The sequence below is a fragment of the Rhinopithecus bieti genome, unplaced genomic scaffold (assembly GCF_001698545.2).
Source record: "Rhinopithecus bieti isolate Rb0 unplaced genomic scaffold, ASM169854v2 scaffold_39870, whole genome shotgun sequence".
NCBI classification, from domain to species: domain Eukaryota; kingdom Metazoa; phylum Chordata; class Mammalia; order Primates; family Cercopithecidae; genus Rhinopithecus; species Rhinopithecus bieti.
The window spans coordinates 2,114,576-2,141,399 of NW_016817144.1; the positions used below are offsets into that span (position 1 = coordinate 2,114,576).

Here is a 26,824-nt window from a genome sequence, read left to right on the forward strand (position 1 = left end):
ACCTGGGAGGTGGAGGTTGCAGTGAGCCAAGATCCAGCCTGGACAGAGCACAACTCCGTCTCCAAAATGAAAAAGAAAAAGAATTCGACAGATTCTCTTGAGGAGTAAACTGCTGGTGTGGTGCCCACTTCTCTGTGCATTGCTTTTCTGAACGACCTTAGTTCCTCAAGTCCTGGCTGCCTCGGCCACCATCTGCCCTTGTTTCCTTGCCCCATCCTCATCTTCTACCATTGGAAAATACTTCTAGTGTAAAAGCACCTCACAGGATGATGCCTCATCTCTATGAGGTTTCCAAGTTGCCTTAGAAGTTCTCAAGTACTTTCGTACTAATTAAATCTTTCACTGGCCATGGTGGCACATGCCTGTAATCCTAGCACTTTGGGAGACCGAGAATCGCGTGAGGCCGGGGTTTGAGACCAGCCTGGCCAACATAACAAGACCCCATCACTACCAAAAAAGATACAAAAATTAGACAGGTGTGGTGGCATGTACCTGTAGTCCCAGCTGCTCAGGAGGCTGAGGTGGGAGGATCACCTGAGCCTGGGAGATTGAGGCAGTAGTGAGCCAAGATCACACTATTGTATACCAGTCTGGGTGACAGAGTGAGACCCTGTCTCAAAAAAAAAAAAAAAGTCTGTCTGGGTTTTTCAGTTGTTACCATTGGGAGTATGCAAGCTACTCTTTTATAGCCAACTTACAACTTATTACAAACCCTGTAATATCCTCTTACAGGGTTTATTAGGATGGAATTTGCATTTCTATTTCTATATCTAGTTCATCTTGTCTGTTTTTGATTTCTAAGAGAAGAAGGAATACAAATCATCTTTATTCCGCCATCTAAAACTGGAAAGCAAAGTATATGTTCTTTGTTTCTTCCAGTTAATGAATATGCAGGACACAAAGGGTGTTTAGAATATATATTAGAAAATTGAAACTATTTTCTGAAAGGAGCTCCTAAAGCAGAGGGATAATGAAGAGACAAAGTGAAAAAGATGCATGAAGAAGAAATCGGAACTTCTGATGTTTGTCAGTTTGGAATTGTATGCATTTAAAGAATTTAATCTATAAACCATGCTTTTAAGTTAGGTAAGTCATTTACCTAGATTGGAAGCTGTCACACCAAAATTTAACTTGTATACCTATTTGGTTTTGTAATGAAGAAAGGATGAAATGAAGAAAGGATGTCAGGGTTGTGATATTATTTAATGCTGAAACTGCATCTTTCAAATGGTTATCTTAGAACAAGTATAACACAATAATTGAGTGCAACATCATACTAACCTGTCGCTATTATTCAAACTTATTAGAAGTTTAATTTTAAAACGGAAAATTAATTGTCCCTTCAGCTAATGCTTGCTTACCCTAATTTTAGATAAAGTATCTAAAAGATGATAAATACCTTTATCCATGTTTTAAATTGCAGTTCTACATAGGGGGAGATTCTAAATAAATATTAAATAATAGAGAAATGATTTAGTTGCGTGATAATCTTAATACTGTGGAAGAGTGGAGAAGTGCATTTTATAGAATGGCAAAGATGTTAAAAAATGAATAAAAATCTTGCACACTAACACTACGACTAATTAAATGTTCCTATACACTTAAAAATATTTGTATCACTTATGTGAGCACCCTGGTGCTACAATTTTGGGGTTACGAATTTCCTTTAAAAATACCATTACATTACTTTTATAATTATAGCACATTTCAAAAACTAAAATGAAAAGCAAAGAACACTAGTAAGTAGTCAGGTAATGGGCGTATGTATAAAGAGGCGTAGAGACTGAAACCTTCCTGAGGATAGGAACTTTGTCTTGTTTACTGCTATGTATCTACATTCTTCTTTTTTTTTTTTTGAGACGGCGTCTCGCTCTCTCACCCAGGCTGGAGCTGGAGTGCAGTGGCGCGATCTCGGCTCACTGCAAGCTCCGCCTCCCAGGTTCCGCCATTCTCCTGCCTCAGCCTCCCGAGTAGCTGGGACTACAGGCGCCCGCCACCACACCCGGCTAATTTTTTGTATTTTTAGTGGAGACGGGGTTTCACCATGTTAGCCAGGATGGTCTCGATCTCCTGACCTTGTGATCCGCCCACCTCGGCCTCCCAAAGTGCTGGGATTACTTGCATGAGCCACCAAGCCCAGCCTATCTACATTCTTGAATATTACCAGCTTCAGTAAATATTCATTAAATGAACAAAAGGCTAAAAATGTATAACTATGATGTTCTTATTTTTGTGGTAGTAAGCATTATTTCTTTAAAGACTTGGTTAATTTCAAGGTTGATTTAATTTTTACTACCATGGTTTATGATCCATTTGTTTTATTTATTCTTATAGATTATACATTTTCCTCAAGCTTCTTACTGATACAAAAGTATTACAATTGAGTGAGAGACTTTCTTAACCATGACCTGTTCTTTTAGAACCACATGATCAAAGAACTGGAGGCCCGTGTCCAGCAGCTGACTGGAGAAGCAGAGAACAGTAATTTACAGAGGCAGAAATTAATTCAAGAAAAAGCGGAACTTGAAAGATGTTACCAGATAACGTGTAGTGAATTACAAGAAGTAAAGGCAAGGTATTGTCTGAAATCAGATATCTATCAGGTGTAGCTATAAAGTGCTGATATTAACTGTATAAGTTATCTGCCAAAATTAATTACACCTTGTGCGTTTAGCCATGGGAAATTCCTAAACTAAAGACTGCTCTTTGTTTGTTTGTTTGTTTATTTATTTAGAGACAGGGTCTCTGTCTGTCACCCAGACTGGGGTGCAGTGGCGTGATCATGGCTCACTGTATCTCAAACTCGGGCTCATGCAATTCTTCCTCCTGATCCTCCCAAGTAGCCAGGACTGCAGGCATGCACCACCGTGCCTGCCTAATTGTTCTGTTTTATTTTATTTTGTAAAGACAGGGTCTCACTCTGTTGCCCAGGCTGGTCTTAAAGCCTTTTTCTGAAGTGATCCTTTTGCCTTGGCCTCCTGAAGTGCTGAAATTTCAGGCATGAGTCACTGTACCCGACCTGTTTTTAACATAAGCAGAATGTTTAGAAGCAGTTGACAAAATGATGGATACTTATTTAATATATTGAATGGAAATGTATTTGGATTTAGCTGGTTAAAAAAATTCATTTTAGAAATTGGTTTTTAATACATTGGAAGTCTATTTTATTCTCTTGTTTTTAGGCGTAACACACTGCATAAAGAGAAGGACCATCTTGTAAATGATTATGAGCAAAACATGAAACTGTTACAAACCAAATACGATGCTGATATAAACCTTCTAAAACAAGAACATGCTCTTTCAGCTTCTAAGGTATTGTTTATGTTGGTAGATAATCCACGTGAAGTATTTATTCTCTCAGCCTAGAGCCATAGATAGCCAAGTAGAAATTATTTGGCATTTGAAATTAGTCTCTCTTTCACTTTATTCTTAAATAACAGGAACTTCAGGAATTTTTATTGGTATTTAAAATGTTTAAAATTCTAAATGTCTACTATATAGCACAACACAAATGCTTAATAAACTGAATTCTGCTATAAGCTAATCATTTTAAGTGCCGAAGTTTTAAAAGGAGGAAACAAATAAATTCCATTGCTTAGTTGTATGAATAATACATTTTATAGAGTAACTATATGCGTTATTATTTTGAAATCTTGGTTCTGCTCTAGTTTTATAATTAACATTTTGAAGTTTTCTGTAAAGCTATTATTTTTATGTCAGTGTTACATTTTCATATTAAATACCCTGCTGCATTTAATTTATACTTTTACTTTAAAAGATTAATTTTTCTAGTATCTTTTAAAAACATTTTTCATTCAGATTTCTAGATAATTTTAATTCTGATTGGACTTTCAGAGGTAAAAAAAGGGACATTTTTTCAATCAGAAGGTATAATATGGTACAAAAATCAGTATTCTGCTTTTTATTCTTAAAATCCTTCTAGGCGTCTAGTATGATTGAAGATTTAGAACAGAATGTCTGTCAATTAAAACAGCAGTTACAGGAATCAGAACTTCAAAGAAAGCAACAACTAAGGGTGAGTGTTGTATTTCTACACAGAAGAACAATGGTCAAACACAGTTTTCTTGATTTAGATGTATAATTGAGAGTCAATTAAAAAATAAAACTCAGAAATGCAGGTCGTCTTTTCTGATTCTTTTATCGCATTGTGTAATTTTACATTTTATTTATCTTAATAGAGATTGATGCTAATGAGATGTAGAGAATAAAGTACAATAATTTGAATTGGAATGATCTCTTTTGAGATTAGTTTTAAAATAAATTTTATTTAAATGTATTATTATTTTAGAATAATTTCCTTCTTTTAAATTACCTGCCAATCTTCATAATTTCTCTCTTTCTTTCCCTCTTTCTTCTCACCTGTCTCTCCCTCTGTCTCTCTCTTTTGCACCTTTTAGATCTTTTCTCTAGTGATCAAAAAATACCAAGGACTGTTATATGATATAACTTCAAATTTACCATTTCCATATTTATTGACTTGGTCATTTTTAAAGTAATCTCTTAATCTTAAGGGTCAGAAAGATTTTCTTATACTGTAAAGCAAGTACTTCTGAGAATAGTAATATCTTCAGATGACTAAGTTTTTATGCCTTGTAGTATAAAGCTACTCAAATTTCTGCCTGTAGGGCTTACTTAATAATATGCAAAACTCTGAACTAAAGTTTGACATTAAGTAGATTGACTGATTTCATTAGGTTGCTAATTTTATTAACTCTATTATAATTTAAAGTATAGTAAATATAAACATTTATCATTCACAGGATCAAGAAAATAAGTTTCAAATGGAGAAAAGTCATTTAAAACACACCTATGAAAAAAAGGTAATATGTTTTATGGGAAGCTATAAAATATTTAAAATAGCAAATGGGGCATTAAGGCAGACTGATTTTTATAAAACCATACGTTCTCACCTTTAAAGAGTAACTTGTTTCTTTGTCTTTTTTTTTTTTTATACAGAGCCTTGCTCTGTCACCCAGGCTGGAGCAGTGGTGCAATCTCGGTTCAGTGTAGCTTCTGCCTCCTGGGTGCAAGGGATTCTCATGCCTCAGTCTCTTGAGTAGCCGGGACTACAGGTGTGCACCACCATGCCTGGCCAATTTTTGCGTTTTTAGTGGAGAGGGAGTGTCACCATTTTGGCCAGGTTGGTCTTGAATACCTGGCCTCAAGTGATCCGCCCGTCTCAGCCTCCCAGAGTGCTGGGATTACAGGCATGAGCCGCCACGCCCGGCCAAGAATATTTGTTTCTAAGTTAATTTCAACTAACCAGTAATTAAATTTTGCTTATTTATTTTTCCTGTTTATGTAATAAACAACTGCTTCAGTTCAATTATTAGTTATATCAACATTAAAACACTGCTTGCATGTTACATTTAATGAGTGAAGAGTACAGTTGGTCCTTCATATCCATGGATTTCACATCTGTGGATTCAATCAACCATGGATCAAAAATATTCAGGAAAAAAAAATTACACAAAGGTTCAAAAACCATAACTTGGATTTGCCGTGTGTCAAGTACTATGTTGAATTCATGTGAATGAAGTGATGTGTAAGCATTAGATTAGGTACTATGTAAGTTATGATGAGATGACTTAAAGTATATAGGAGGATGTATGTAGGTTATATGCAAATACTACACCATTTTATAAAAGGGACTTGAGCATCCATGGATTTTGGTATCCTCAGGGGACCCTGGCACCAATTCCCCATGGATGCTGGGGGACAACTATATTATTATCTTAACCTCTCATAATAACATGTTGAAATTATATTTTCTTTCTACCAGTTTAAAAATATACAATCGATGGGATGTATTTGGTATTCTGTTGTGTCATATGTGCAACAAGAACTTGAAACATTTAACAAAAGAACCTAAAACAATGAAAGTACTGACTACTATTTGAAAAAGATTAGCAATTGTTCCTTGTTGTTTATAGTACTATTTCAACTGGCGTATGTTGATATCCCTCCTGTAATAACTAGGGGGTTATTGACACACTTAATACCTTAGGCAGTAAAGTGCTGAGTTTTATAGATTTATTTTAAAAATTTTTGTGTAAATTTGACAGGTACTAGCACAGTTTTTTTACATGGATATATTGCATAAGCATGAATTCTGGGCTTTTAGTGTAACCATTACCCAAATAATGGACCCATTAGGTAATTTCTCATCCCTCGCCTCCTCCTAGCCTCCCACCCTTCCAAATCTTCAGTGTCTGTCATTCCACACTCTCCACAATCTATGTTCATGTGTACCCATTATATAGCTTCCACTTACAAATAAGAACATGTGGCATTTGACTTTCCCTTTCTGAGTTGTTTCATTTAAGATAATGTACATGCAAATGGTGTGCATGTGTGTGCGGTCTATATATATCTATATGTGCGTGTGTGTGTGTGTGTGTATGCCACATTTTCTTTATCCAGTCATCCATTTATCGACAGTTGATTCCATAGTTTGCTATTGTGAATAATGCTGTGAGAAACCTATGAGTACTGATCTTTTCCTTTGGGTAGATACCCAGAAGTGGAATTGCTGGATCAGATGATAGTTTTATTTTAGTTCTTTGAGAAGTCTCTATACTGTTTTCCTTGGAGGTTATACTAATTTACATTCCCCCCAGCAGAGTGTTAGTGTTTCTTTTCTCTGCATCCTCACCAACATCTGTTATTTTTTGGCTTGTTAATAATAGCCGTTCTGACTAGAATAAGATGGTATCTCATTGTGGTTTTAATATGCATTTCTCTAATGTTTAGTGATGTTAAGTATTTTTTCATAGGCCTGTTGGCCTTTTGTATGTCTTTTTTGAAAAATGTCTACTCATGTCCTTCGCCTTCTTTGTAATCGGTTATTAATTATTATTATTATTATTATTTTGTTGCTGTTGTTGTTGTTTGTTCCTTGTAAATTATGGATATCAGTCCCCAGGCCAGGTGCATAGTTTGCAAATATGTTCTCCTATTCTGCAGGTTGTCTTTTCACTCTATTGATTATTTACTTTGCTTTCTAGAAGCTTTTTTAAAAATTAAGTCCTATTTGTCTGTTTTTGTTGCTTGTGCTTTCGAGGTCTTAGTCATGAATTCTTTGATTAGACCAATGTCCAGAAGAGTTTTCCTAGGTTTTCTTCTAATATTTGTAGGGTTTCAGGTCCTACATTTAATTCTTTGATCCATCTTGAGTTGATTTTTATATATGGTGAGAGATAAGGATTCAGTTTCATTCTTCTGCACATGGCAATTCAATTTACTGACCACCATTTATTGAAAAGGGTGTCCTTCCCCCAGTATATGTTTTTGTTGACTTTGTCAAAGATCATTTGGCTGTAGTTATGTGGTGGTGTTTCTGGGTTCTGTATTCTGTATTACCTAATAGAATACAGATCTATTTTTATACCAGTTCCATGCTGTTTTGGTTACTATAACCTTGTAGTGTAAGTTGAGTTCAAATAATGTTATACTTCCAGTGTTGTTCTTTTTGCTTTGGATTGCTTTGGCTAATCTGGCTCTTTTTTAATGCCATATGAATTTGAGGATTGTTTTTTCTAAGTCTGAGAAAAATGATATTGATATTTTTGTAGGGATTACATTGAATCTTAGATTGCTTTGTGTAGTATGGTCATTTTAACAATATTAATTCTTCAAATCCATGAGCATGAGATGTTTTTCCATTTGTGTCATCTACAACTTCTTTCTTCAGTGTTTTGTAGTTTTGCCTCCTTTTACCTCCTTGGTTAAATATATTCTTAGGTTTTTTTTAAAATAAGTTTTGTAAATGGGATTGCTTCTTGATTTGGTTCTCAGCTTGTTTTTGATACTTAGAATGCTACTGGTTTTTATACATTGATTTTGTATCCTAAAATTTACAGAATTCAGCTATAAAATCTAAGAGGTTTTTTTGGAGGGGAGAAATCTTTAGGGTTTTTTTTAGGTATAAGATCATATTATCAATAACTGATATAATTTGACTTCCTCTTTTTCTATTTGGATGGCTTTTATTTGTTTTTCTTGCTTGATTGCTCTGGCTAGGACTTCTCGTTCTATGTTGAATAGGCATGGTGAAAGTGAGCATCCTTGTCTTATTCCAGTTCTTATTGGGATTGCTTTCAGCTTTTCCCTGTTTAGTGTGATGTTGGCTGTGGGTTTGCCACACAGATCCTTTATTATTTTGAAGTGTATTCTTCTATGCCTAATTTGTTGAGGGTTTTTATCATTAGGGTATGGTCAATTTTATCAAATGCTTTTTCTGCATCTGTTGAGAAGGTCTTATGGTTTTCACATTAATTCAGTTTATGTGATGAATTACATTTAATGATTTGCATATGTTGAATCATCCTTGCCTCCCTGGAATAAAACCCACTTGATCATGGTGTATTACATTTTTGATGTGCTGTTGGACTTGATTTCTTAGTATTTTATTAAGGATTTTTGCATATATGTTCATCAGGGATATTGGTTTGTACTTTTTTTTTGTTCAGGCTTTTAAAAATCAGTTTTGTCAATCTTTATCTTTTAAGTAGAACATTCTTTCCATTTGCATTCAAGGTTAATATTCATATGTGAGTTTCTTTTTCTTGTTATAATGTTATCTAGTTGTTTCATAAATTCTTTGTTTCTTTTTTCTCTGTCTTTGTGGGTTGGTGTTTTGTCATGTCGCTATTTAATTTCTTTCTCTTCCTCCTTTGTGCAATTGCTTTGTAAGACCTGTGATTTTATACTTAAATGTGTTTTTATGATGGTGAATACAGAGCTTTCATTTACATGTTTAGAACTCCTTTGAGCATTTATTATAGAACCAGCCTAATAGTGACAAATTCCCTCAGTATTTGCTTGTCTGGGAAATACTTTATATTTCTTCTGTTTATGAAGCTTATTATGTCAGGATATAAAATTTGTGGTTGACAGTTTCTTTTTAAGCACTCTGAAGATAGGATCCCGATCTCTTCTGGTTTGTAAAAGGGTTCTGCTGAGAAGTCTGATTTTTTTTTCTTTATCAGTGACTAGATGCTTTTGTCTTGCTGAGTTTAGGATTTTTTCCTTCGTGTTGACTTTAGACAACATCTGATGACTATTTCTCATGGTGAATTGCATCTTGCAATATCTTTTTCTAGTGTTTGTTGCACTTCTTGTATGTAGATGTTTAAATCTCTTGCTAGACTACAGACATTTTTGTCAATTATTTACTTAAATAGGTTTTCTAAACTTTTGCTTTTGTTCTCTTTCAGGAATGCCAGTGATTTGTAACTTCAGTTGCTTTATGTAGTCCCATACTTCTCAAAGCTCAAAGGCTTTGTTCATTCTTTTAAATTTATTTTAGTTTATTTTTGTTTATTTTTTTATTTTTTTTTATTATTTTTTTTTTTTATATATTTATAGTTCTAGGGTACCATGTGCATAACGTGCAGGTTTGTTACATATGTATACATATGCCATGTTGGTGGCTGCACCCATCAAATCGTCAGCACCCATGCAATTCATCATTTATAACGGATTAAGTCAAAAGTCCTGTCTTCAAGTTCTGAGAATTTTCTTTTCTACTTGGTCTAGTCAATTGTTGAAGCTTTCAGCTGTATTTTGTAATTTCTTAATTATTCATTTCCAGAAATTGTTTTTTCTAAGATATCTATCTCATTGGCAAGTTTTAAAAATTTGTATCCTGAATTGATTTTGTGATATCTTTGTGTTGGTTTTCAGAATATCTTTTATCTCATTGAATCTCTTTAAAATCAGTATTTTTAATTCTTTATCTGGCATTTCTTTTTTTCTTTTCTTTTTTTTTTGAGGTGGCGTCTCGTTCTGTCGCCCAGGCTGGAGTGTAAGTGGCGCGGTCTCGACTCACTGCAAGCTCCGCCTCCTGGGTTCACGCCATTTTCCTGCCTCAGTCTCCCGAGTAGCTGGGATTACGGGCGCCCGCCACTGTGCCCGGCTAATTTTTTTTGTATTTTTAGTAGAAATGGGGTTTCACCATGTTAGCCAGGATGGTGTCGATTTCCTGACCTCGTGATCCACCCGCGTCAGCCTCCCAAAGTGCTGGGATTACAGGCACGAGCCATTGTGCCTGGCCTTTATCTGGCATTTCAAAAATTTTATTTTGGTTAGGATCCATTGCTAGAAAATTACTGTGTTCCTTTGTGGGTGCTATACCACCCTGCTTTTTCATACTTCTAGTATTATTATGGTGATTTATTCACATCTGGAGAAATAATAACTTATTTTTGAATTTCATTGAAATGTAACTTTTTTTTCTTGTGGATATAATTATGAAGTATGTTGAGTAGAGCTGTTTACTTCTGGATATGTTAAGTGTTAAGGCTTTGTATGATTTCCTTGGTTATAAATAGGCTTAGTGTGGTGGCTTTTTCAAATACTGGTTGTAGTAGTGGTATACCTGGAAGGTAAGCGGGCTCATAGCCTCCTGAGAAGCCACAGTGGCATTGATGATTGTGGTAGCAAAGGGCATGGAATTCTTATGTTATTCCCAAGCACTGTGCATTTGTGTCAGCAGATTTACTATGGGGTTTGCAGGTCAACCTCCAGACCATAGATAGCACTTGCAGGTAAAAGCCAGTTGCTCTTGTAGGAATAAAGTTTATGCTTGATCTTTGTTAACCATGAGAGGTACTTCATTGCCCAGACAATGGCTGGGCCATAGAATATTCAGTGGACTGGGTCATGTGCTCAGTCTCAGTGGAGGCCAAATCTGGGCAGAGCTGGACTGGGCAAGTCTGTATTCACACCTCCTAACAGTGGGCAAAAGTGCCAACCCTGACAGGGGTCTAGAGGCAGTCAGCACGTGACTGGCGATAAGGCTAGGCAAGAAACAGAGCAGCCACTGCTGCACCAAATTCTCTGCTTGGGAAGTGATTGGTTTCCCACGTGCCTACTCCAGGTAATAGGGAGAGGGACCCACCTCTCACTCTTCAGACCTGAGGGAGCTCACACCCCTATTCCAAGTAAGGGAGCCAGTTGGAACACTCAGAAATATTACGTGCAGTTTTTTACTTTATTTTTCAAAGCTGCCTGTGGCCACAAAACCCACTACTCAGGCAAAACCATGCCTTTTCCGCAACTCTCCTCCTATTTCAGTCTATGAAGGAGGGGTATCCCAATTCTAGCACCCACAGCTGGATTGCACACCACACTTACCTCTAAGTTCTGGCTGTGAGAGCTCTTCGCCTGCTCCAGATCCTGCACTCCAAATCCTGGCCCAAGAGTAATGCTGGTGCTGCCGCCACTGCTAGGTTTCAGGCCCACTCAGCTTGATATGAATTAGAATCAAGAATGGCATTGTCCTGTTGGGTCCCAGATCTGAGACAATGCCTGGCGTACTTCCTGGTATTCCTTTTCACACTCTTCTGGCCTCTCTCCTAGTTATATCCAGGGCTTGGGAGGGACAGGGTGTTCCCCATGGCCTAGGTTGCACAGTTCCCCACTAGACAGATAGATTACAGAGGGACATTCTCTTCCCCTCTCCTATATTGGAGCTTCACTCAGTTCTCAACCAGACCTAGCCACTGTCTCCCTGCTCACCTTCTCTTCCCCAGTATCTGAAGTTTTCTTTCACTTTCTGTTGATTTTTCGTTTCCTTCTTGGACAAAATTCTTCCAAGTAGATAAGGCATTTTGGGAAGGCCTCTGGTCCACCATCTCAGGAAAAACAGAGTTCTATAGATTTCTGACTATGAAACTTAAGTTTCTAAATTGTCTTTTGGTATAAGATATAGAGAGTAAAAGAGTAGTTAAATGGCAAAGGTTTTGTTGCTGCTTTTGTCACTATCTGCTGTTTCAACATTTATCAAATCAACTTGTAAAATACAAAATAATAGAAAATGAAAAAAGTTAACACTTATTTAGAATAAATACAAGTTAAAATTAAATATGGTTTATATCACAAAATGTTAAAGACACTTTGTAGTACCACATCTTGTTTATCCATATAGTCACTCAGCAGATACCCATTAAATGGTTATATTGGGGAAGGTATTACATTAGGTACTGGGGTGGGGTTGAGGATGAATTAGACATAGATTCTGCCCTCCATGAGCTTCATGTATAGGAAAAAATCTGTTTCTGTCATTTGGAAAAGTGTTTCTAGTAACATGTATTGACCTGCACATGTGCTCTTTAAAATCATAATAGATTTCCTTATTGTTACAGTTCTAATGCAGCTCAATACAAGATGTATTTCATATGAAATGGACATACTTTTTCATAATCCTTGCTTCCTGTATAAGGCATCAGTGTCCTCTGGGTGTACTTGTTAGTCCACTGTTCATTCTTTGGGCAGATCACTGGCTGTCTATCCATTAAGGAAGAGCTTCCTGGCTTCCTGCTCTGTTGCAGTCTGGTAAGCCGTCTTCCTGATATTCTGGTATGTATGTGCCTGTGAGACAGGCGGGTTGTGGTGAGGAGAAGGAGATGCACTGGCTAGTTGTAAAATAAGGTTTTCCTATCCCAGACTTCATTACATTCTACTGAGGACTGTTACACACATAGAGATAGACCTAGAAAGGAAGTCTTTCTTCTTCCATTATCTTTTCTTGGGTATTTAGCTTCTAAGTAAACTAAGGTTTCTGCTATCAGTCTCCTTCCCTGGTGAATGTACACTAGAAAGTGAATATTAGAGCTCAGTTCATCTGTATCCAGTAGCCTGCTGACCATTCCTATTCTATTTCACTTCAAGGAGCAGACCTAAATCCTTTTTATTAGGTATCTTAACTACAGTGATTCCCTTTCCATGCGGTATCAATTGACCTTGCTTTTTAATAACATTACTTGTTAAAGTGTATTAGTTGTTTTCACTGTAAATAAGATTTGTTTAAAATAATAACGATCTTTAAAAGAAAAATAGCCATCGTTGTTCCTATTGCATATATTCCTAGCATTATTTACATTGGAAGAAAATGTTGCTCAGCATGCTACTTTTTATTTTATAATTAATTTCATAATCTCCCCCTTTTACATTGACATCTGTTTTCTTTCTTTATTAAACCTGCTGTGATCTCAAGCCTTGAAGTTTTGATGTCTTATATCCCTCTCAGGGAATATCCTTTTTGATAGCTCAAAGACCTGACATAAATCTTCCGTAGCCCTGGACTGTGTAACTGTAGAGCTAAATGGGATGTATAGGGCTTTTTGTTGTTGTTGTTAATGTTACAGGTGTGCACATTCAATAACTTTAGGTATAAAACTTAGTTCTAAATATCTCTTCAGGAGGGGGAAGTGCCATTGAATGACATTGTTCTCTCCTGCCTATGAGACAGCAGCAGGACAGGAGCATAGGATTCTAACTTGTCTTTGAGGTAAAAGAAACAGCGTCAGATGCTGTCCCTAATTTAAGCACACACATATTATGTAATGGTCTTTATTGATCTCTAGCGGCTATTGCCTGCTCTTAAGATCTTTGAACATCAAACAAATAATAAGTAGTAAACTGAAATATCATTGTTTGATGAAGTGTCCTCATCTGTTAAATCAGGAAATGGTTAGACTAAATTATTTTACTAGCAAGGAAGCACCTGCCCCCTACAAATAACCTATTGCTTGTTTTCCAAACAGTTACCAGAGAGTAAAAGATGGTGCTGTTTACCTAGAGAAACATGCCAGACATATGTTAAACACCTATGTTCTAAAATGTACTGAATTGAAATATCTACTTACAATCATTCTGATGGAACTGTTTAACAAATGAGATACGAAGTCTAATGGAGTTCACAATCCTTAAAATATAGTTATTCCAATGCCTAGCAATCATGTGTACTTTTTAAAATCATGTTTAAAATAGTCACAGCTTTATATTTAACATATTGGATAGTGTTTTTGAACTACTACTGACATAATTTTTAAGAGTACGTGTGCCTTTAGTGATGTTTCAAAATGTGAAATTGTGCAGTGAAAAGATTTACGGAAGTTATGCAGCCTAATCCCCCACATTTTTCATATTGGGAAGCAGAGGTCATAGCAGTTAAGAGGCATTGCAGAGTTATTCAGCTAGTCAGTGTTTGGGTCAGTACCTCCTCTGTGCACTTTACTATGCTATGGTGTCTGCCACAGTATATCTAGTTTCTGATGTATAGCACAATCTCTTTCTTATTTACACAATATTCCTTTTGTGATTACCTAAATTCTTGGGATGCAAGGGAGCAAAAAATATGTTCAGTGAATATTCAATAAATGTGGTTATGGCTACTTAAGTCAATTATTTATAGCAAATTCTCATGTTTGAGAATATATTATGTGTCCTTGACTATCTGGTTTGTGTTTTCATTATGTATCAATTTTTTTTTTTTTTTTTTTTTTGAGACGGAGTCTCGCTGTGTCGCCCAGGCTGGAGTGCAGTGGCGCGATCTCAGCTCACTGCAAGCTCCGCCTCCCGGGTTCCCGCCATTCTCCCGCCTCAGCCTCCGAGTAGCTGGGACTACAGGCGCCCGCCACCTCGCCCGGCTAGTTTTTTGTATTTTAGTAGAGACGGGGTTTCACCATGTTAGCCAGGAGGGTCTCGATCTCCTGACCTCGTGATCCACCCGCCTCGGCCTCCCAAAGTGCTGGGATTACAGGCTTGAGCCACCGCGCCCGGCCTATGTATCACTTTTAGATTCTTTTCTGGTATTAATAATTTATAGTGGGGAAAGGATTACAAGCAAATCATTTATTGCTTACTACCATTTGTACATTAAAAAGGAATGGTTGGCAATAGTATTATCTCTTTCTACGTTGTTTGTTTCTTTTATGTACAAACAAAGATTTTTTTTTTTTTTTTTTTTTTCCCGAGAGGGAGTCTTGCTCTCTTGCCCAGACTGGAGTGCAGTGGCACAATCTCAGCTCACTGCAACCTCTGCCTCCCATGTTCAAGTCATTCTCCTGCCTCAGTCTCTCGAGTAGCTGGGATGACAGGTGTGTGCCACCACGCCTGGCTAATTTTTGTATTTTTAGTAGAGATGGGATTTCACCACGTTAGCCAGGATGGTCTCAATCTCCTGACCTCGTGATCCGTCTCCCAAAGTGCTGGGATTACAGGTGTGAGCCACCGTGCCCAGCCCAAACAAGGTTTTTTTTTTTTTTTTTAAACCCACCAAAAGTATTGATCTCTTCTGTTTTGCCAAGATCTGTATGCAATGATTTCTCACTTTTCTGGTGTTTACTTATATCACCCACAACTTTCTGGAATATAGGTAAAACTAAAATGCAATCCAAAAGGCTCTCAAACAATACAGATATATTCAATTAAGAAAAAACAAATTTAAAACAATACTTATTGACTATTGGAGTACGGGCTAGATATTATCCTGTGTCCTAGGGATATGAAAATGAGAAACAGTTTCTACCTTAAGAAACCCCAGCTCAAAAGTATGGTCATTGGCATGTTGATGTTTACCTCAGAGGGGAGTCCCTAATTTTCCCACCCAGAGAATTTCATTCTAATAATTTTAGAAGCAATAAATTAGATCAAGGTGCTTGTGTTAGCACACCGACAAGTGTCAAGAAATGGCAGCTGAAAACTTGTCAGAGGTGAAGATTCAATAATGAATGATAAAAAGCAGTTATAAAAAGTCAAAATGCTTAGCAGTTCAGGTACTACTTTCTGAAAAGGTGGACAGACTAAGGGAATTACTGTGTTGTGGCACACTGTGATTTTGGGTGTTCATAATAACCTTGAGTTATTCAATCTGAGAAGGTAATAATAATGTTTCACATATACTGAGCATTTATTATGTTCCTCATATTGTTCTAAGGTCTTTACATCAAGTAATTTATTAACTTATCACAATTCTTTGATATACTCATTGTTATCCCAATTTTTCAGAGGAGCCAACTGAGGCAAGGAATGTTATGTGGTTTGTGAAGGAATAGGGACACAAATCCATGCCATCTGATTGTGAGCTTGGACTCACAATCATCGTGCAAGTTTAGAGATAGATTTTTCTCAAGAAGTTAATTTTTTGAAGCTTCCCGTTTAAAGGGATAAATCTCAATTGTGCTTTTATGCAGGCAGTTCTGAGTCCCAGAAAAAAAAAAAAATCAGCAGTAAATAGAGGGGAAACTACTGGTACATGGTACATTGGCGGCACAGTGCCAATGTGCAAAATACCTATTGACTTGTCAGCAACTCTGATAGCAGTTCCTTGTTGGTTTCCCATGTGACATATCATTTTAGACTACCAGTGAAGCAGGCCGTGGCTTGAGGAGAAACGTGCCTCCTCAGTAGAGCAGTGTAACCTAGTGCAAACCCTCCTGGGAATTGGTTTTAGCTTTATCTCTGCGAGGGAGACCACACTTACAGACCCATAAGAGAAGCACAGTTACAGCCCCTATAGTTTTTGTCAAGCAGCATACTGAATGGTGTTCTGAATGCCAAGCACCAAATCTGAGTGGTGTATGGTGTTCAAGAATGAGGAGGAGAACAGAACCAAAATGGAGTCTGTGGGAAAGTGTTGTAGAAGAAAGGAATGAGAGCATTATACAGAAGATTCAGAGGAAGGAGTTTCTCCTGAAAATGTATTACTCCAGAAGAAAATGGTTAAAAATTCACCAGTAGCATACAATAAGATATGATATCTATGAAGGAGGAACAGATACCATAAGGAAAGAAAGGGATGAAGTGAAAATTGTCATAAAGAAATCGTAAGGAAACCAAAAGTTCAATAGCAGACTTAAGATCACATAGGAGCTGATTGGGTTAGGTCAGATTTTGTAAATAATTAAATCAGCGATATGAAGGCAAGGCATAATGACCTTTCAGACTGCAAAAGAAAGGGACAAAGAATCAAAAATTTTGAGGAAGGTGATATTAAGGCAGAAAATATAAAACCAGTATACAACAACTGATATTTCTGAAGGAAGGCTCAGAATAAAGTAACACAAAAATAACTAAAGATATGAGAAAACTTTTCAGAAGGTCTGTGTATGTAATTTTAAAGATTCCACTCTTTATCAGCTAAAAATCAATACAAGAAGATTTTAAAAAATGTTTGAATTACAGTATAAAGAGAATGATTTTTATAAATGTCCAGACCAGGAGGAGGGGAAAGCAAAGATTAGGTGACTTTAGGCTTCTTATTTGCAAATCTAAATGTCATAAAACAATAGAGAAACTAACATATGCTGTATTTTAGGCCAAAATGTTGTGACCTAAGAATCTTGTACCCATATGCATAAAGGCAGCAGAATGACAGTATTGAATGTGCAAAGCCTCAAAAGATGTAGCACTTGGATATTCTTTTTGAAAAATAAAATTACCGGATGATGGACTTTAATCAACCTAAGGATAAACAAAAGATCAAATCAAAGAAAAAAAATACTCAAGAATGAAAAAGTACTGGTGAATGCCAAAATTAAAATAGAGATGAATTTAAATATTTATTGTGTACCACAATATAAACAATGGAAATGTCAGAAGAGAATCTTGAAAAAGAAGGTATGTAAAGTTAAAACAATTTAAAACCACTATCTGCCTCAGCATCTCGAGATGAGATACAGGAAAACCAAAATGGCCAGGAGAGGGAGAAGGAAACATATGCCAAGTTATTATTTTAACAGGGCATAGGTATTAATTTTTAACTTGCTGAATATTAGAGGGATTTAGATAAAAAATAATTGTGAAATATTTATGGCATCGTTGGTGTAGTTAAAATCTGTTTCCAAAGACAGTGTCCTTGACAAAATGCTAGCAAACCAAATTCAACAGCACATCAAATGATCAGGCACTATGACCAAGTGGGTTCATTGTTGGGATGCAAGGATTGCTCAAGATAGATAAATCAATAAATGTGAGAAAGGATGGCTGACTAGATGCAGCTAGAAAGAATGTCTGCCACCACGGTGTAGGACATTGGGAAGACTGGCGCATTCCAAGTCAATCTTCAGAGGCAAGTTATTGAGAGTGGACAGAGGGAGGACAGAGACACTGGACTGAAAGGGGAGGAAGCTGGGAACCCTGCATGGGGCTGCAATGCACTGGGTCTTCTTCCTGGCTCCTAATGACTCCTGGGGAATGGGTGAGTTCAGCAGGCAAGGAGCGAGTTGCTCTTGTCTTGGACCTCTGGAATCCTGGCAGCAGAAGACCCCATGACTCCCACACTTGAGCTGGCAGAGAGAGTTGCTTAGAGAGACGGCAGGACTCCAGCCTGTACAGAGCCCAGAGAGTTTTGATGCGGGAATGTCTGCAGGGGAGCATGGCTGGGGTCGCCTATTCCCTAAGGCTCGCCATATTCCTCTGGGAGACTCTAGCCTTAAAAAAATTGTTGAACCTGAACAGAGCAGATGGGGCCAGTCTTACCTGAACTTTCCCATCTGCTGGCCTCTCCTAGGGCCATAGCCTGGCTTTGCCTGCTTACAGTACAGTCTTCAGATGCCCAACCAGGATGCCACCCCAGGGTCCTCATCATAGCTCCTGTGCTGGCAGACTGTGCCAGATTATCAGAGAGCTCCTGCAGAGTGGCCCCCACTGACATGCACCGGCCTACTTACACTCTCCCTCTGCTGCAGCCTCCCCCATGCTGCTTTACCAGCAAGCACTCACCCATGGCCATCCCCCTATTGCCATATCGACATATGTGTGCGTGGGTGAACCTTGCCCTTCCATGCTGGTGTGGTGATGTGCGTGCACCCCACTGTGCCATTGCTGCCAGCGTGAATGCACCTGTCCCCCACGTGCTGCTGTGTTGCAGTGCTGCCATTTCTGGCATGAAAGCACTCAGGGAGTCCAGTGGCCCTGTCTCCCACCACCATTGCCACCAGTGTGAATATGCACAAGGAGTTTGCCAGCCCCACCCTAGCCAGAAACCCACTGCTATACCAATGCTGCCACCAGTGTGAATGCACACACAGATGCCAGTGACCCCTCCCCTCCATGGTGCCACTGCTGCCACTGTGAATGTGCATATAGAGGCTGGCAGTCACTGGTCTGCCAGTGCCCCACCCCAGCTGACAAGGGTGAAACCTGCTGTACTACCACTACTGCTGGCAGATGCAAACAAGCATGAATCACATTGCCACTGCCTGATGAAGCACTTTGGCTGGCACCACTCGCAGTGTTGTGGCCATCAGACCAGGAACACTTTGGCCCATTTAACACAGCAGGTTCCCAACTTTGAGGGACCAGAGAGCAAAGCCAGTGACCTGATACCAGCCCCTTAGAGTTAGAGTATACAGCGTGGGAGTATTGAGCTGAACCTTGGCCCCCTCAAAATCTACTAGAAATGAAGCCAGTTGATGGACCCCACCTTATGCCACAAACCCCCAAAGACATCAGTGGAGATAAAAGCAAAAAACAGAACAACCCTACCATCCAAAGGGCAGTAACTAACTTCAAAGGTTGAAGGGACATGAGCCCACACAGATGAGAAAGAACCAGAGCAAGAACTCTGGCAACTCAAAAAGCCAGAGTGTCTTCTTACCTCCAGACACCCACAGTAGTTCCCCAGCAATGGTTCTTAAACAGGCTGAAATGACAGAAGTAGAATTTAGAATATGAACAGGAACGAAGATGATTGAGATTCAGGCGAATGTTGAAACCCAATCCAAGGATTATAAGGCATACAATAAAATGATATAGGATCTGAAATATGAAAATGCCTTTTTAACAAATAACCAAACTTACCTGATAGAGCTGGACAATTCACTTCATGAATTTCAGAATACAATCACAAGTGCTAATAGTAGAATCAACCAAACTGAGGAAAGGATCTCAGAACTTGAAGAATGGCTATCTGAAATAACTAGTTAGACAAAAATAAAGAAAAAAAAAGTAAAATGAAAACAACTTCAGAGAAATATGGGATTATGTGAAGAGACCAAATCTATGACTTATTGATGTCCCTGAAAGGGAAAGAATGCAAGTAGCTTGGAAAATATACTTCAGGTTATTGTTCATAAAAATTTCCCCAGACTTGCTAGAGAGACCAACATGTAAATTTAGGAAATGCAGAGAACCTTTGCAAAGTACTACACAAGAAGACCATCCCCAAGACACATAGTTATCAGATTCTCCAAGGTCAAAATAAAAGAAAAAATATTAAAGACAACTAGAGAGAAGGGTTAAGTCACCTACAAAGTGAAGCCCATCAGGGTAACAACAAACCTTTCAGAAGAAACCCTACTAATCAGAAGACATTGGGGGCCTATATTCAGCATTCTTAAGGAAAAGAATTTTCAGCCAAGAGTTTTATGTCTAGTCAAACTAAGCTTTATAAGCAAAGGAGAAATAAGGTCCTTTTCAGACAAGCAAATGCTAAGAGATTTCATTACCACCAGACCTACCTTACAAGAGGTACTGAAGAGAGTCCTAAACATGGGAAGGATAGACTATTACCAGCCAGTATAAAAACACACTTAAGTATGTAGACAATAGAGCAACCACACAAACAAACCTGTAGTACAGCAGGTTTCACCCTTGTCAGCTGGGGCGGGGCACTGGCAGACCAGTGACTGCCAGCCTTTATATGCACATTCACAGTGGCAGCAGTGGCACCATAGAGGGGAGGGGTCACTGGCATCTGTGTGTGCATTCACACTGGTGGCAGCATTGGCATAGCAGTGGGTTTCTGGCTAGGGTGGGGCTGGCAAACTCAAGCTGCATAATAACCAGCTAACAACATGATGTTAGGATGACAGGATCAGATCAGCATATATCAATACTAACCTTGAATGTGAATGGGCAAAATGCCATAATTACAAGGCACAGAGTGGCAAGTTGGATAAAGAGGCAAGACCTAATGATATGCTGTCTTTGAGAGACACATCTGATAGGCAGTGACACCCATAGGCTCAAAGTAAAGGGATGGAGAGAAATCCACCAAGCAAATGGAAAACAGAAAAAGCAAGGGTTGCTATTCTAATTTCAGACAAAACAGCCTTTAAACCAACAAATATAAAAAAAAAAAAAAACGAAGCAGGACATTACATAATGATAAAGGGCTCAATTCAACAAGAAAACCTAACTATCCTAAATATATATGTACCCAACACAGGAGCACCCGGACTCACAAAGCAAGTTCTTAGAGACCTCTGAAAAGACTTAGACAACCACTGGATAATGATGGGAGACTTCAATACCCCAAGGGAGAAAACTAACAAAGATATTCAGAACCCAAATTTGACCCTTGACCAAATGCATGTATAGACATCTACATAACACTCCACCCAAAACAACAGAATATATATTCTTCTCATCTGCATATGGCACATACTCTAAAACCAAGCATACAATTGGACACAAAACAATTCTTAGCAAATAAAAAAAGCAAAATTATACCAGCTACACTCTTGGACCACAGTGCAGTAAAAATAGAAATTAATACTAAGAAAATCACTCAAAACCATATAATTACATGGAAATTAAACAACCTGCTCCTGAATGACTTTTGGGTAAATAATGCAATTTAGGCAGAAATCAAGAAATTCTTTAATGAGATTAAAGATACAATGTACCAGAATCTCTGGGATATAGCAAAGGCAGTGTCAAGAGGGAAGTTCATAGTGCTCAGCACTCGTATCAGAAAGTTAGAAAGACACCTAATAGTACAACCAGAGCAACCGGAGAAACAAGAGCAAACCAAGCCCAAAGCTAGCAGAAGACAAGAAATAACCCAAATTAGAACTGAACTGAAGGAGACTGAGATGTGAAAAACCATACAAGAATACTTCCCAATACTGAACCAGGAATTAACTGAATCCCTGAACAGACCAATAATGAGTTCCATAATTAAATCAGTAATGAAAAGCCTACCAACCAACCAACCAACCAACCAAACAAACAAACAAAAACCAGGGCCAGAGGGATTCACAACCTAATTCTAGCAGATGTGTAAAGAAGAGCTGCTACTATTCCTACTGAAACTATTCCAAAAAATTGAGGGGGAGGGACTCCTTAACTCATCCTGTGAGGTCAGCATCATACTGATACCAAAACCTTACAGAGACATGACAAAAAAAGTAAGCTTCAGGCCAATTTCCTTGATAAACATTGATACAAAAGTCTTCAACAAAATACTAGGAAACCAAATTCAGCAGCACATTGAAAAGCTACTTCACCACAATCAAGTATACTTTATCCCTCGGATGCAAGGTTGACTCAACATGTGGAAATCAATAAATGTGATTCATCACATAAGCAGAACTAAAGACAAAACCCACAAGATCATCTCAATAGCTGCAGAAAAGGCTTTTGATAAAATCCAGTATCTCTTCATGTTAAAAACTGTCAACAAACTAGGCATTAAAGGAACATACTTCAAAATAATAAGAGCCATCTATGAGAAACTCACAGCCAACATAATACTTAGTGGGCAAAAGCTGGAGACATACCCTTAAAAACCTCAGCAAAGTAAAGATGCCCTCTCTCACCACTTCTAATTAACATAGTACTGGAAAACCTGGCCAGAGCAATCAGGCAGGAGAAAGAAATAAAAGGTATCCAAATAGGAAGAGAGGAAGTCAAATATCCCTTTTTGCAGATGATACGATTCTATGCCTAGAAAACCTTATAGTCTTTGCCCCAAACTCCTTGATCTGATAAACAACTTCATCTGATAAAAAAACTGTATTTTTTCAGGATACAAAATCAATGTACAAAAGTCACTAGCATTCTTACACACCAGCGACATCCAAGCTGAGAACCAAATCAAGAATGCCGTTCCATTCACATTAGCCACAAAAAGAATAAAATACCTAGGAATACACCTAACCAGAGAGGTGCAAGATTTCTACAATGGGATAAAAAACATTGCTCAATCTAATCAGAGATGACACAGATAAATCAAAAAACATTTCATGCTCATGGATAGGAAGAATCAATATTGTTAAAATGGCCAATCTGCCCCAAACAATTTACAAATTCAGCGGTACTCTTATCAAACCACCAATGACATTCTTCACAGAATTAGAAAACTGTTTTGCAATTCATATAGAACCAAAAAGACATCGAATAGCCAAGACAATCGTAAGCAAAAAGAACAACCTGGAGGCATCACATTGCCCAACTTCAAACTATAGTATAAGCCTACTGTAACCAAAACAACATGGTACAGTACAAAACAGACACATAGATTATTGGAACATAACAGAGAACCCAGAAATAAGGCTGCATACTTTCAACCATGTGATCTTCAACAAAGTCAACACAAACAAGCAATGGGGAAAGGACTTCCTATTCAATGAATGGTGCTGGGATAACTGGCTAGCCATATACAGAATATTGAAACTGGACCCCTTCCCTATACCATAAGCAAACATAAAGTCAATATGGATTAAAGACTTAAATGTAAAACTGAAAACTATAAAAATCCTGAAACTTTACCTGGAAATTACCATTCTGGATATACAAAGTGGCAAAGATTTACAATCAACAGAGTGAAGAAGCAAACTACAGAATGGGAGAAAATATTTGCAAACGTTTATCTGATAAGGGACGAATATCCTAAATGTATAAGGAATTAAAACAACTTTATAGCAGAAACACAAATAACCTGATGTTTAAAAAATGGGCCAAGGACCTGAATAGACACTTTTCCAAAGAAGATATACAAATAACAGGTATATGAAAAATTCTAGACATCATTAATCATTAGGGAAAGGCAAATCAAAACTACAATGAAATATTACCTCATACTTGTTAGAATGGCCTTTGCTAACACACACATATACGCGTGCGTGCACACACACACAGACACACACACACACCCCAAAGGGATAACAAGTGTTGGCCAGGATGTGGAGGAAAGAGAGCTGCTCTACTCTGTTGGTGGGAATGTCATTATGGCAAACAGTATGGAAGTACCTCAAAAATTAAAAATAGCACTACCATATCATTCAGCAATTTCTACTTCTGGGTTTATATCCAAAGGGAATGAAATCAGTATGTTTAAGAGATATCTACACTCCTATGTTCACTGCAGCACTATTCACAAGAGCCAAAATGCAGAATCAAGCTAAGTATTTGTCTATGGATGAATGGGATTGACCTAAGTGTTCATCTGTGGATGGAGGAAACACAGTGGAATACTATGCAGCCTTAAAAAAGAAAATCCTGTCATTTGCAATAACATGGAAGGTCCTGGAGGACAAGTACTGCATTATCTCACTTATACGTGAAATCTGAAGTAACAATCAAACTCCTAGAATCAGATACTAGAATGGTGGTTACCAGGGGCTGGGTGGGGAGGGATGTCAGGGAATGGGTAGATGCTGTTGAAAGGGTACAGAGTTTTAGTTTAGGCTGGTCACAGTGGCTCATGACTATAATCCCAGCACTTTTGGATGCCGAGAGAGGTTCACTTGAGGGCAGGCATTTTATACCAGACTGGGCAACATAGTGAGACCCTGATTCTAAAAAAATATTATCCAGGTGTGGTAGTACATGCCTGTAGTCCTAGCTACCTGGGGGGCTGATGTGGGAGGATCACTTGAGCTCAGCAGTTTGAGGTTACAGCGAGCTATCATTGTGCCACTGTACTCCAGCCTGGGTGGCAGTGAGACCCTGTCTCAAAAAAAAAAAAAAAGTTTTAGACAGGAGGAATAAGTATCTGGAGATATAACATGATGATTATTATTAATAATAATCTGTAGTATACTTGAAAATTGCTAAGAGAACAAACTTTAAATGTTCTCATCACAAAAATAAGTATATATACGATATGATGACTATGTGAATTAGCTTGATTTAATATTTTTACAATGTATACATGTATCAAAACTTCACGCATATCATATGTATATACAATTTGTCATTTGTCAATTAAAATAAATTTTAAAAACACCATGTTGTATACCTCAAAAATGTATAATTTTATTTGCCAATTATATGGCAAGAAAGCTGGAAAAGTCATTTTTTGTCTCTATGTATCAATCTGTCAGAACATGGAGGAGTTGGGGACAGTAACAAAATGCCATGTATAAAAAGTAACATAAAAAATTAGGAAACAGGAAAAAATGGCATAAATAATAATATTTTAGTGCTATCAATAAATCTAAGAACATCCTCTATTAAAAGAAGAAAATGTATGATTTGGGCCGAATTCAGCTTGTAAGAGAACTTGAATAACAAAGAACAATTAAAGCAAAAGGATAGGTAAATATGTGTAAGTAAACACCAGTGTAAGATAACATTTCACTTACTAGTTTCTCCGTTTAACTTTCTTCTCAATTGTCCTTCCCCCAACCTTTTACTTGAATACATTTACATTTCTCTGTGTTTTTCCTAAGTTGGTGGGTGATTTTTCACTTAAGATTTTATTTTTTACTGATATAAAAACATGTTTCCAGGATCTTTGCATTAGGTCGTATCTGAATTTCATTTTGAGATTTTAGTCTTTGATTCTCCACGTTAAAAAGACTAGTTTTGCATCGAAATGGTGCTTTTGTTGCTTTAGTAATGTTTGTACGCCCGTGTAGTGTGCTTACTATGTGCCAAATGCTGTAATACATATTAGGGATCCAAAATAATAATTTGAGACTTAAACATGTTAAAAACTTGAACAACAGACTTCTTTTTCCCCCATGTAAAATAAAATAAATGTAGTGGCAAAAATTTGCAAGGCAAGTTGCTCTTTCTCTTTCTCATAAGACAAATAGTCTTTATGAGATACTTTAAATTTACCATTTAAAATATGGGGGAGAGTGGCTACTGGTTTCTAATTCTCTTGCTTTTTCTTCTCTGCCTCTCGGTGTATTCTTAGTTTTGAGATTATCATTCATAGCAGCCCATAGAAGCTTTTCGATATTATCTTGGAAAATTTCCTGTCTACCTTCACTTTCTTTTACTTTATGAGCAAACATTGATTTTATTAATGTATTTATTTACTAAAACACTGAGAGAAGAAATCCAAAAGAATTTTAAAAAGAAGAGGTTAAAGATAGGGTTGAGTTAAATAGGTCTCCGTTTAAACTGATATAAATAGCTAACTACAGGTATTTTTGGCTGGCCCTGATTCAGTTTGATATGGTTTGTCACAGTGTATTTGTTTTGTTGTTGTTCTTGTCATTTCTCTCTTGAACCTGTTGGCTTCTCGTTTCCCTTTCTGCCTCACCTTGCTTACCAGTAGGTCTGGAGTGAGTATTCCCGCCCCACCAAGTAACTCGAGCTTTCCTGCCTCCCCTCCCAGCTGGGCTCTGCATCCTCAGTTGCCATGTATGTGGAGCCATGGCTGCTGTTTCATTCCTTCCTTTCCGTCCACTGTACCAAAGTTTCCCTTTTATATTTTAAGATCCGTATAATGTCCACATTGGTTATGTTTATCTGCATCTGCATATGAAGAGCTTTTTGTGAAGACAGATTTTTTTTTTTTCTTTTTCCTGAGACAGAGTCTCACTCTGTTGCTCAGGCTGGACTGCAGTGGTGCGATCTTGGCTCACTGCAACCTCTGTCTCCCAGGTTCAAGCGATTCTCCTGCCTCAGCCTCCTGATGAGGTGGGATTACAGGTGCGCACCACCATGCCAGGCTAATTTTTGTATTTTTAGTACAGACAGGGTTTCATCATGTTGGTCAGGCTGGTCTCAAACTCCTGACCTTGTGATCTGCCTGCCTCGGCCTCCCAAAGTGCTGGGATTACAGGCGTGAGCCACTGTGCCCGGCTGAAGACAAATTTTCATTTAGCCCTTGTTATTGATGCTGCCATCTCATTTACTCAAATGATCCACATTTGGGAAAGAGGTAGGCATGGTGGGTGGGGAGGGGTGGCAGTTTCCTTCCAAACTCAGTAAATGGTTATACAAATTATTCCCAGCTGTGGAAGAGAAGACCATTTCATCATAAACATTTTGTGTTCAGGGAATATAGACACATTGTTTATTGTATTCTCTTGAATCTTGTAAGATT

The 26,824-nt window shown here is 37.8% G+C and overlaps 1 protein-coding gene across 1 annotated transcript in view; it reads left to right on the top strand.

Moving 5' to 3' along the window:
• Window positions 1–26,824, top strand: part of CEP112 (centrosomal protein 112) — a 567,381-nt gene that overhangs the window by 158,005 nt on the left and 382,552 nt on the right. Inside the window, exons 14-17 of the mRNA XM_017855828.1 lie at window positions 2,421–2,575; window positions 3,183–3,312; window positions 3,944–4,036; window positions 4,782–4,841. Coding sequence (XP_017711317.1) covers window positions 2,421–2,575; window positions 3,183–3,312; window positions 3,944–4,036; window positions 4,782–4,841 — 438 coding nt within the window. The remainder of the gene's footprint in view (window positions 1–2,420; window positions 2,576–3,182; window positions 3,313–3,943; window positions 4,037–4,781; window positions 4,842–26,824) is intronic.